Below are 12,748 nucleotides of genomic sequence, written 5' to 3' on the forward strand. Positions count from 1 at the left end.
AAAAGCCAAAATGGAAAAAAAAGTACTCAAAATAATCAGACAATTCTTGATTTCCACGTACCAGGTGGGCATGGGTCACACACAGCCAGACCTCCCTGACTGGCGTAGGTGCCTGCTGCACACTCCTTGGGAGTGGCTGATGCCAGGGGGCAGTAGTGACCAGGTGGACACCTCCCACCAACTCCAGTGTTCATGCCTTCTGGCCTGGACACATTCACACCTGCAAGGGATAATCAAAAGCATAGTGAGTAACCTACAGCTGTGCAGAGTCTACACACCTGTGATATGATGAAATAAGACAGTTAACAAAATTATCAATAGAGATTTTATCAAGTCTACTGAGATGGTGTACAGCAGCTAACAGTTCAGAACCTTAGACAACATTCATACAACTGACAACAGATGTCTGTGAGTAACCTACTGCTGCACAGAATCCACACACCTGTGTTATGATGAAATAAGAAAGTTATCACACTTATAAAGAGAGACTTTATCAAGTCTGCTGAGATGTTATACAGCAGCTAACAGTTCAGCACTCTGGACAGGATTCATACAACTGACAATAGATGTCTGTGAGTAACCTACAGACTTTGTACACTTGTGATATGATGAAATAAGACACTGCTTACACAACATTCAGAGAGATGTAATAAAGTCTACTGAAGTACACAGCAGCCAACATTTCAGGACCTTAGACAGGATTCATAGAACTGACAAAAAAACCCAGACAACTACACAGACCAGATGTCTGTGCTGCTGTTCCTCTATGCACACATGATAGGAAGACATGGTTAACTGTTTACATAACATTAACAGAGAAGTTACTAAGTCTACGGAAAAGGTACAGCGCAACCAAATTTTCAGCACCTTAGACAGTGTTCATACAACTGACAATTGTGCTGCTATTCTCCACTCACCACTGGTGCAATAGTATCCAGGGTCACAGTCTCCAGCAGTGTCATCTAAACCGTCCGTGTCACAGAACTTGCCACCAGAGCAGGGTGTGCAGTCCGACTCTGTCTCCAGGTTAGTACGGGCACCAAAAGTTCCTGCATCAGACATAGACTTTCTAATTAGATATTTCACTAAAACACTCTTAGAAAGCTGACAGAGAAGTGGATACATGGAACTTTGCCTAAAAATAAACATTTTGACTATCTATTGGCTAAGAAACCATCACAGTTTTTTTTAATGATATGCTACTCATCCCTTTTAATCCCAATGAAAATCATAACTATGTGGAAATGATCACACAATCATAAAGTCTTCCTTGATGAACTGTCCTGCAATTCTACTGTCTATTTTTAAACATTGAGCAAATATTTCTTCAACAACTTTGAACTTTATTTACAAATGTATCATACCACATTGCAGACTACTACATCCTGCAATAGCCTGAATTCAGTTGGCATTCGCATACTAGTATATAGCCCATTGCAAATTATTATCAGAGCATCAACAACTACGAAGTACAGAATGTTACTGACCAGCTGGACAAGGTTGAAGGTCAGTGCCCGTCCCTGGTGGACAGTAGAAGCCCTGGATACAGCTGACGGCCGTAGAGCCTCCGGAGCAGTAGTACCCAGCTGGGCACACCATACACTCCGACGCTCCAGTGTCGTTGGCGTAAGTTCCATTGGCACACGGAACGGGCCAGTAACTTTGTGCCGGGCAATAGAAACCTCTTGGACAGATGTCTCCTGTTGTGCCATCTGTGGAAAATCATTTGCAAGTAAATACTTTAAACTAGTTATGATAAATACAATTATTGGCAACAGATTTTAGAAACAATTTGAGATTTTCATAAGCCCAAATAAACCTTGTCTAAAACGTCATTCAACAGGTATCATGGACAAATCACGCTCTCAAATTTGAATGAAAACTTTTAGCATGTGGCAGTTTTGTATGACACTTCACTTCCATTGCTGATATTCATGATCAAAGGATATTACAAACAATTCTTTTGGCAAAGCATTGCTCCCTCCACAACTAGTGCTGATGAAAAAAATAGAAGATATTTTTGTACCCATTGGATTCTGCACGCTGGCCCCTCGGATACAGTAGAACCCAGGCAGACATTCTCCAGTCACGTTGGGCTGGCCTCCATCCTGGCAGTAGTGTCCAGGTGTACACTCCACACAGGAGCTGCTGTTGGTTTTACCTGCAGAAAGTAATGATGTTAATAACCATGTGAGAGGTGTTCATTTGCATGTTCGTGAGAGGTGCCTCATTTGCATGTTTGTGAGACTTGAATGATGCCCTTACCCATCAGGAGGAATGGGAGTTTAAACCACTTATACACCATGATATTGAGTGTCTACATTATCCTTCTGCGGCCTTTACAACATGCAACACCATCTTGTTTGTTTACTACACCAGAAGAAAACAAACAACACAACACCGACAAAACACAACACAACACATGCAGCCACAGACAGTATGTAACAGGTACAAGTCTCACAACATTGACTTGCCCTATGACAGACTGACACAATACAACAGGCACAAGTACACCATCAGGTTTCTTCCCTTGGTTCCTCCACCGTGACTACTGTGCTTACGACACCTTTTGTGTACAAAACCATTTATAATTATGTCTTAAATTCAAACCTGGAGCTGCAGCAGCCAATGTCCATAAGTACAAGGAACAAAACAGAGAGAAAGAGAAGTCATTAGACAATGTGCTTAATATGTAGAACATCTTCAATGATTCTTGCAGAACATCTTCAATGATTCTTGCTGTATATACAACTACATGAGTATATACATGTATCATATATAATTACAGATAGTACCATTATGTTAAAGTTGGTGCAAAGTTGAACCTTAGATGTTGAACTGAGTCTAGCAATTAATTAATTGCAAGTAAATGTGATCAGAAAAAACTTATAGGTTATAGTCATTAGCAAGCAATATTTCTTAAAGAAAAATAAAATGAAAGGTTGGCAATCAAGTCCACAAGAACACAAATTATTAATGAGAATGCAAATTGAATTTGAATTAGGACAAATAGTTTAAAGTTGAACATTTACATGTAGATATGACATGATGAAGAATGACAAAACTTTGAACAAAGAAAAAAGATTTAAAAAAAAAGATTTTGAGGGAAAGAAAATTATTCTTAAGCATTTAACCCTTGTCCTGCTGGGCTTCCAGAGGAAAAATATACCACCACTACTGAAGTGCCCAGAGACCTTTGAAACAAAGGGTACTAGTTTGATATTGTTCATTTTTAGTTACTTCGCTTTACAACAACTGCGCGGGTGCAACGCACCCATTCTAGAAATACATACAGAAATACAGAAAAAGCATGTGCAAACCATCAATTGTCGGGCTCAGCAGGACTAGGGTTAAGATAAATTTGACATATGCTAACTACATGAGGCAGCTGAAGCTTACCCATGTAGGGTTGGTAGGTGCCAGCAGGACAGGGTACAGGGTCGGGGGTTCCCTCTGGGCAGTAGGCACCACTAGGGCACAACATGGGGTTGGGACTGGTGGAGCCCACTGCACAGTAGAACCCTGCATGGCAGGGCTGGTAGGGCGCCGTGAGCCCAGGACGGTCACAGTAGTAGCCGGGGTCGCACAGCGGGCAGTCCGTGGAGGCACGCAGGCCCGTCTGGTTGCCATAGCGACCAACGGGACAGTCCGTTCCTGAGATGTGGAGAAATCAAGATCATTTGAGAATTGACATTCTCCAGTGTACAACAACTAAAAACAACTTGTAGTTAATTTGCAGTTTTCTATCTTGTTATATTTATGATAATGATTGAATGTGTAGAAGACAAGTCAATGTGGTATGAAAAAACTTAACATGACCTATAAGCAAGAGGAGTGAAAGAAGACATTTACATATCAGGCCCTTACAACCATCCCTTAACAGATGTGGGCACCATGAATTTTCTGCTACAGTTACTGCAATTTCAAAATCCACTGCTCACCGAGTAACATGTTCTAATTCTATCATTCTGTATGACAATAGCGGTGGATTGCTTATTTCTTGACAAAGACAGGAGTTGGTCAGTGGAAAATTTGGGTATTACTAAGTCCAATATTGCCCCTGAAAAACTGACATACTTCAGACCCCTCCTGACAATATTTTCCCTGAAAAACTGACCTATTTCTGACCCCTCCGGACAGTACTGCCCCTGTGGACAGATGTCTCCTGTGGTGCCGTCCGTTGGTGTTGGGTTGTTGGCCCGTCCGGAGCAGTAGAAGCCAGCACTACAGTTTCCTGTGGGGGACGTCAGGCCCGCGTCCAGACAGTACATCCCAGGGGGGCAGGCATCACACTCAGCTGGAGGAACCACACAAAACATCATTTCATATACAAGTCTATCATCTTCTGTACCAAGATTTCTCACAATAGATATAAATAGCATATGTTAGTACATATGGACGATTCTCCTCATTGACACAAGTATTAAGAATCCTGTCTACATATATAGTGACCCCCTGTCATATATGTACAAGTTGCCATACACATTGTACCAGTTCCAATTGTCGTGCAATAAAGTCCTTCTCCAAAAAATGGGGGGGGGGGTCAACTGTATTGCCCGTTTGTTTGTTTGTACTGCATACCTGGTAAACCACCAGGTAACACACCAGGTTTGTACTGAACAATACAAGCTGCATATCTGGACAGATATATTGGACAGATATATTTGATCCACTCACACTGGGAAGGACCCCTACTATTTTTGATAAGTGTGGTGGGTTCTTTTACGTGCTCGAGGTGTGACTCTCCTCAAACGCGGGAGCTCCATTTAATGTCCTATCTGAGGGACGTCCCTAACCGAAGCTAGGTACTCATTTTCACTCGGAGTGAAGTTGGGGAAGTCGTACAAAGTGCCTTTCCCAAGGGCACAACGTCAACAAGACAAATCAGGGGACTCCGGATTTGAACCCAGGACCTCTGGAGTAAACTCACCTGCACTAGACAGCGAGTAGCTGTTACTGTAGGTGCCAGCGGGACACTTGTTCTGGGTGGAGTACTCTGTGCCGTTGGGACAGTAATGCCCGGGTACACATGGCTCAGGGGTGATAACTCCTGTCACGTTGTTCAGCTCATGTGGATCACAGTAGGACCCAGATGGACACACCTCGCACAGGGCCTGGCCTTGGATCGACTGGTAGGTTCCTGCAACAGATAGAACAAATGACCAAACATTATATTTTTTTTCCATTGATCCATTTGCATCTAGATAAAGACAAGGATAATGTGACACTGTACAGACGAGCCTGGAGACAGATGTCCATCTTCACTGCTACCTTGTCCCCCCAACGACCTGGAGGCCAAGGGACTAGGTAGGTAGGTACAATGTAGGTAGGTACTCTTGAATGGACTGGTAGGCTACTACAACAAGACATCAGGATTTCAAACAGAACCAAGGGGATGGAATAACGGAACATTGATTTTTTTTTTTTTTCATTTTATCTATCAAAGACGTTAGCAATGTGGCACTGCACTTCAGTTGATAACTTTTTCAATGGCACATAAAAAGAACAAGATAAACTTGATATCCGTAATAATGATAATACAGAATGATAACATAGTGCGCCAACCTCCTATTAAGCTAATCATATATGCAAATACAGAATGGAGTGTTGAGACTTCTATATCCATCTATTTTGTGCATCAGTGAAACAGAGCTAGAAGTGCTTTGTGTCATCAATGTAGGTTTGAATGAGAAGAAATGTTTTGAAATCATATATGGCACATTGATCACATCAGATTTGTTTTAAACCAAGGGTATTGTTACCTCTTAAATATCATTAACATAAAACACAAAGGCAACAGATGCACTCAGAATTACAAAGCTTCTAAGAAGTTGTTAAGACTCTTAGGACGAATATACACATGTACAGTCACAAGAAGAGGACCACTATATGCTCCATACCTCTGTCACAAATCTCAGGTGTAGGACTGCCCTCAGGACAGTAGAAGCCAGCTGGACAGGTGTACTCGGCAGGTGTGTCCGTCACCTGGCCAGCTGGACAGTAGAACCCAGGTGCACACGGTGCTGACGGGGCCACCAGACCCTCACCACTGCAGTAGGAGCCTGACATAGGGGGACAAACATAGGATCATTTCTGAAACTTTGATGACGCTTAGACATCCAGATAAAATATTGCCATTTCACCATCGGTTTTCAAGTGTAAACGAGCCCTGGGCAATACCCAGAGATGATACTGTATGCTGTACACCCTACAGAAAAGAACATTACAGGGATAGTTGCAAACTTGCCATTAGGTCCAGTACATGTATAAGAATAAAGAATATGTGCAAGTATTGTACAGTGGAAAATAAGACACGTTTCATTAATTTTGTAAATGCCCTCATTATGAAGCTTAAGAAACAGTCATTGTGAAATGATCATCACAACGTCCCTAACCTTTCTACTAAAATCACAAAACCTACTTATCAACATAAATCGTGGGACCATTGATAAGCCACTGCCTTCAGAAAAGAAATCCCCCCAGAAACATCAGAATCTAATAGCTCTATAGATTAGACATTTTGTACCTTTTCACTTTTTATCATGTCTGTGTATAAAGACAATTCAAACTCTGCATCATGTCTGTGTGTTCCCTTGTAACTAGCCATGAGTTTACAAATACATGTAATAAAGATAAAATAACTTGTAGGTGATATGACTGACCTGGAGTACAGGCTCTACAGTTGGACAGCTGGGTGTTTCTGGATGTGTTAGAGAATGTTCCGTTGGGACAGGCTGTCTGTACAGGCGAGCCCTGCTCACAGTAGTGTCCGGGTGTACAGGGGAACTCAGCAGGGTCAGGCACTGTCACCCCCACTCCCTCGGGACAGTAGTATCCTGCCGCACATTCCGCTAGGGGGGGAGGCAAAAACATTTCATAAATAAGTTTTTTTCTCAATGTTTGATTCTTGGACATTGATTCTTCACTGTGACATCATTTTCTAACTATGTGAAAAGTTTGATATAGCCTCCTTATTCCAACAAGTACATTCTGTTGTCTTCTCTGTCTTAGCACCTTGGTCCTATCCCAATCTACTACACAGTTGTTTCTGTGCATTCATCTCAATGTTTATGATGGTCTTGGACATTGATCCTTCACTATGACATCATTTTCTAACCTTTAGAATAGTTTCAACAGCTTCAAAATCACTGAATAATAATTCCTTTGAAATTTACACAACCAGATATTTAGACAATGTTTCTAAAAATCCGCTCAGGAATAAATTGCACATGAACCAGGAAACATTGTGACAGTAGCAAATTTCAAAACCTTACAAAAAGCACTCTGTATAATTTTATAACTGTTCAACATGGTTTTAGGATGCTAGGCAATCTGATAATTCAAAAGAGCTTAGAATTGGAGCAATGCAGGAAACTTTATAACAGTACTGTACAAGCATTTATCAAATAAAGCTTAAAACAGGTGAATGATTTTGACTATTGTTACCTGTTGGAGTGGACAGCTCGTATCCCTGACAGTACCAGCCCCCGTCGCACTTCCGCGGCGCGGTGGACCCCTCCGGGCAGTAGTGCCCAGGAGGACAGCGGTTCCCCGTGTACGCTATCTCAGAACAGCTGCACATCGAGACGTCACTGTAGTTGGCTGGGAGGGTGCAGGCCGTCACATTACCTGGGGAAAAAACATTTTTGTTGAGTTTGTGAATATTAGACATCCAGGTCAGGAAAAGAGGGATAAAATTGAATCTTTACAACTGGATTGATACATTAATACAAAATGTATTAATCCAGGAGTAAAGATTCAGTTTTATTCCTCATTTTTGTTGAGATTTATACCACATTTGTGGAAGGATTAACGTCAACTTGGCGATCAGACTGTAAGGTTTGAACCACTCACAGCAGTTTGGACCCCTTATCTTTTTTGATAAGTGTGGTAAGTTCTTTCATGTTTTTAGAAATCCTAACTGTTTCCAAACCAGCGAACTAATCACACAACACTTTTCTCACAACTACTTTCCAACCAAAACTTGTTGGAATGCCGAGTTTGGCAAAGGATATGGACTTAACTAATACATTAAAACATTATTTTTTAATTTATCTTCTTGACTGTTACTGTTAAATTATGGAGATGTATGTACATGTTGTACCTGGAGGTAGAGGCTGTGCTTCACTAGCGCCCCCTGTGCAGTACCAGCCGGCACTGCAGTTCCCAGTGGGCTGACTGAGCCCATCTCCCTGACAGTACATTCCCGGGTCACACAGCACGCAGGCCGAGCTGTTCTGCTGGCCTGGCAGCGGGTTGTAGGTCCCCGCCGCACACGGGTTCTTCTCTCCGTACTCTGTGCCCGCGGGACAGTAATGTCCGGAGGGGCAGATGTTGGCGTAGGGATCGCTGGTGTTCAGGTAGCAGAAGTACCCAGCTGGGCACGGATCACAGGACGCCTGGCCCTCCTGACGAATGAACACAAGTTTATTATAGTCTCTTGCAACAACGTAATAAGACACCAATCAACAGAATACAAAAATTACATGAATAAGATTTTATAAGTGACCATAATAACTCAAAACAAGGCAGAGGTACAAATGTAGTAAACAGCAAAAAAAGTACCGGTAAATCAAAGAACAACTAATCTAAGGAAAAATGCATGTGGTACAGTCAGTCGAATCGCATAAAATATGATAACTAATGAGACCAAACAAAAGTGATGATGATAACATCGGGCAAATTGTATGGTTTTACAAAAGGTGTGTGGGGCCATGTAGCGTAACGGCAGGGTTTTTTACCTATGGCCAGAACCCAGCGGTCCTGGGCTCAAATCCCCTGACGTCATCGATGTTGTGCCCTTGGGAAAGACATGACTATCCTCACTCCACCCAGGTGTAAAAACGGGTATATCATGTATGGGTCACGACACCAGCAATAGTTGCCTGTGTTCTACTGTAACATGTATTGCACCATTGCAATCAAAATAAAACCAAAAATCAAATCAAACTAAATGGTGGTGTGTAACATAGTTGACATGATTTGTAAAACCAAACTGGAAATGGAAGTTAGACAACCTGATAGTTAAAGGTTCCTGCTTCACACGCTCTTGGTGCAGCAGTTCCGGAGGGACAGTAGAAGCCGGGTGGGCAGATGCCCCCCACCCCGGTGTTGTTCAGGCCGTTAGGGGTGGCGGTGTCGACACCCTCGATACAGAAGTGACCGTCAGCACACAAGTCTTCAGGTGCAGGCAGTCCAGGGATGGAACAGTAACTTCCACCTGCAGTGACAACACATTGTTTTATAGTAGTACTGTAAATGTATCTAAGTTTGCGTGGTTTTTATTTTGCAGTGGGGAGAAAATGGCGTGTTCGCGGTGGTTTTAAGTTCACGTTTGAAACAATAGTAGCGCTACAGTCATAGGTGGGCAAAAAGTTTGCCGCGGTTTTAAGTTCACGCGTAAGAGTTCATTGCAAAAACCACGAACATAAAACCACCGCAAACATTTCTGCATTTACAGTAACTGTTACTGTATTGTTTAAATGCACATACATATTAACAATAACTAACTACATCTAAAAAATGATATCAAAATCAAGAAATATGCACAGGAGCACCAGAAACCGAAGTTCGTATTTCTTGGTCCTTCAATCACTATCATTTAGAATACAATCATTAGCCTTAGTGTCAAAATGACCAATCAGAAATCAACCAAAGTGGGAAACAAAATGAAGCAATATTTACTATCGAAAAATTGAAAAAAAAACAATCGAAAGATATGCTGGAGTGTTGAGAACATTTACCTGCACATTCTGTACAGTCAGCCTCCTGCCTCAGCCCAGGGGTCCCGCCGTAGTACCCGGCAGGGCAGGGCCACAGGTCGGCCCCCGTGCCCTGGGGACAGTAGAACCCCTGGGTGCAGTTGTCGGCTCGGTCCCTGTTCACACAGAAGTGCCCTGCGGGACACACGTAGCAGGCCGAGGCTCCCGTGTGGTTCATGAAGGTCCCGTTACCACAGGGGACTGGGGAGGGGGAACCCAACTCACAGTAGTGACCCTCGGGGCAGATGTCACCTGTAGTGATGGAACATTAAACGTCATTCGTTGGTGAAGGTTAGACATTCGGGTAAACGACAAGTCAATCTCTACAACTGGATAAGATTCAGAAATAGCTTCTGGGCATTTTGAGTGATTCTTCTTCTAATCAGCATCATGGAAATAATTGTTAAGAAATAGTCTATGAGACTTACTAAAGTATATTACATAATTTATCTGATATTTGTTCACTTGGAGCATGTCTGGGGTTTGAACCCAAAACCTCTTGATTCTGGCACAAAAACTCATATTATCATTGAGCAATTTCATCAATGATTGCAATCTTCAAGTAGATGGACCGTTTATAAAGACAATTCAAACTCTACAACTGGAAATTTGGAGATTTATTTCCGGACATTTCAAGTGAAATCCATCACTAGAATGAACTGACAGAAGAAATCAACACTTAGTACTTCTAACTGGAAAAATCGGTTAAACATGCCAAAGTCACTGACACGTAAGGTCCGTATGCAAATGTAAATGTAGATGAACTGTTTAAGTCAGTTAATATTACAGTCGTGCCCCTTACCTGTGAGTCCGTCTGTAGGGGTGCTGGTGTTGGCTCCCAGCTGACAGTAGAAGCCGGCTGCACACTCTGCTGTCACATTAGTCTGGCCAGGAGTCTCACAGTAATAACCTGCAAACAGATTTGTACATCAGTTGAGTGTTGAGTGTTGTGTGAGTTGTAATGTTAGTGGGAGAAATTTCATCACACAAAACAGTAAGGATGGCTAAATTTTCCATATATCTGATATGATACTTGTCAAGGTCATGTGCTGAAAGTAATAATTATATTTGACTCCAGTGTGAAATTTGGGTCAGTCAAGTTTCCCCACAGTGTTGATCTACAGCAAACTTCAGTGCTGCCTTAACAAGGCGAAGACTTAGTTGGTAAGTTCATCTGTGTTACTTTGTAGAAATCAGTCTGAACTGCAATTTCCAACTGTACACAAAAATTTGACTTTTTTGAATGTCCAACTTTTATGCAGACATACAACATGACTCAGTTTTGACCAGTGGAGGGGAGAAATATTGCTCATTTCTTGACAAAGAATGGAGTTGCACAGTCCAAAAGTTGGGTATTACTAAGTGCTTTGGAAATTACAGTTCAATTCAATTCAATTCAAAGTTTATTGCACAACAAATGTAACAGGTACAATGTATTGCAAGTTCGTAGGTAGTACAAAATGTCAAGACATATATGTCTTTGCTATTAACAATGCTAAATGAATTCTATAAAACTTAAGACTAAACACTACGGTACAGAATACATATATGGAAGTATATTACATGATACACAGGAAACATCAATTGTTTGCGTCAGAGATTAATCATTGACAATTTCTTTTTAGAAAAGAGGTAGATATGTATTGGCCTAATATATATACAGTTGAATTTTGCTTTAGAAGATAATGGCTTACCTGAACTGCAGTCTACACAGTCTGCTAACTTCTCCATGCCGCGGGTTGGCAGGAACGTTCCTGGCGGACAGGCCACGGGTGTGTCTGTGCCGTTGGGACAGTAGTGTCCTGCTGTGCACACATCACCAAATGTCTCACCCACCGGGGTGGCCTGGTCTGAGCCTTCCAAACAGTAGTGTCCTAGTGGGGATATAAACAACAGGTCATTCAGTGACATACATATGGCCTCCTTGCAATTAATGGTAAACTCCTACAGTGATAATACACATAATGTTTATTGGTGTTTATTGCAAATTTTCGACTCTCCTTTAGCTGCCTATATAGGGACCACTTCTTTTCCAAGAGAAGAGAGGAGAAGACAGTACTGTAACAATACATAGATATTACTGTTACAGTCAATACACATGTCATTGAATGATCCCTTTAATGGTGATATCATCAACAGCATGATATACAAATGTACATGCCAAGTTAAGAATCTTAACATGGGGTGTAAAATATAGCGAAGAAAGAAACTGTTCAAAAGCCTAATAATGAAAAGTTTCTTGCAAATTCTTGCTCGAATGCTAAATGTAAGTATCAAGAAAAAGATGAACAAATAATGAAGGACAATCATATATTTATGATAACACAGCGCTGACTCTAGTCTAAATACTAACCCTAAATTCTATCTTGTTGGGTGTAACTTCTTTTTCTGAAACAGTGGAAGACGAAACATCCCACGTTTTCTGTAATGTGTGGGTTATGGTATGCTAAGTGGACAGTAGTTTTCTTTTTGTCTATATTTAGGCAGAAAAATTAGGATGGAATTTAGTGGCTTCTTTTAAGAGGTTCCTTCCTTCAAGAGCTCCCTTCTTTCAAGAGCTCCCTTCTTTCAAGAGCTCCCTTCTTTCAAGAGCTCAATTCTTTCACGAGTTCCCTTCTTTCAACAGCTCAATTCTTTCATGAGCTCCCTTCTTTCAAGAGCTTGATTCTTTCAAGAGCTCAATTCTTTTAAGAGCTCACTTCTTTCAAAAGCTCAATCCTTCAAAGATCTCAATCCTTTCAAGAGCTACCTTCTTTCGTGATCGTAGAAGGGGCAAACAAAATGTATAAAATGACATCTCACCAGCCCAGCATTGTCCTGACTCCTGGGTAAGACCAGTGTCTGCACAGTAGTGGCCAGGTGTGCAGGCCCTGCACTCAGGTGCCTCAGTCAACCCCGTCATATTGCTGAAGGTTCCCTTTGGACAGCCTGTCCCAGTAACACTCCCTGTAAGCAACACAGCGATAGATAAGATGCATATTTTACTT

At 41.8% G+C, this 12,748-nt stretch overlaps 1 protein-coding gene across 1 annotated transcript in view; it reads right to left on the reverse strand.

The window, feature by feature from the left end:
• LOC136434146 (uncharacterized) overlaps positions 1–12,748 on the reverse strand; it is a 166,700-nt gene that overhangs the window by 50,874 nt on the left and 103,078 nt on the right. The window contains exons 100-115 of the mRNA XM_066426913.1: positions 12,564–12,707; positions 11,456–11,635; positions 10,564–10,671; positions 9,744–10,013; positions 9,018–9,220; positions 8,105–8,408; positions 7,447–7,629; positions 6,663–6,851; positions 5,901–6,062; positions 4,931–5,140; positions 4,118–4,297; positions 3,400–3,654; positions 2,027–2,161; positions 1,488–1,712; positions 918–1,049; positions 62–220 (exon numbers count right to left, since the gene is read on the reverse strand). Of these exons, the coding sequence (XP_066283010.1) occupies positions 62–220; positions 918–1,049; positions 1,488–1,712; positions 2,027–2,161; positions 3,400–3,654; positions 4,118–4,297; positions 4,931–5,140; positions 5,901–6,062; positions 6,663–6,851; positions 7,447–7,629; positions 8,105–8,408; positions 9,018–9,220; positions 9,744–10,013; positions 10,564–10,671; positions 11,456–11,635; positions 12,564–12,707 (3,039 nt within the window). The remainder of the gene's footprint in view (positions 1–61; positions 221–917; positions 1,050–1,487; positions 1,713–2,026; positions 2,162–3,399; positions 3,655–4,117; positions 4,298–4,930; positions 5,141–5,900; positions 6,063–6,662; positions 6,852–7,446; positions 7,630–8,104; positions 8,409–9,017; positions 9,221–9,743; positions 10,014–10,563; positions 10,672–11,455; positions 11,636–12,563; positions 12,708–12,748) is intronic.

Source organism: Branchiostoma lanceolatum, chromosome 4, assembly GCF_035083965.1.
Source record: "Branchiostoma lanceolatum isolate klBraLanc5 chromosome 4, klBraLanc5.hap2, whole genome shotgun sequence".
NCBI lineage: Eukaryota > Metazoa > Chordata > Leptocardii > Amphioxiformes > Branchiostomatidae > Branchiostoma > Branchiostoma lanceolatum.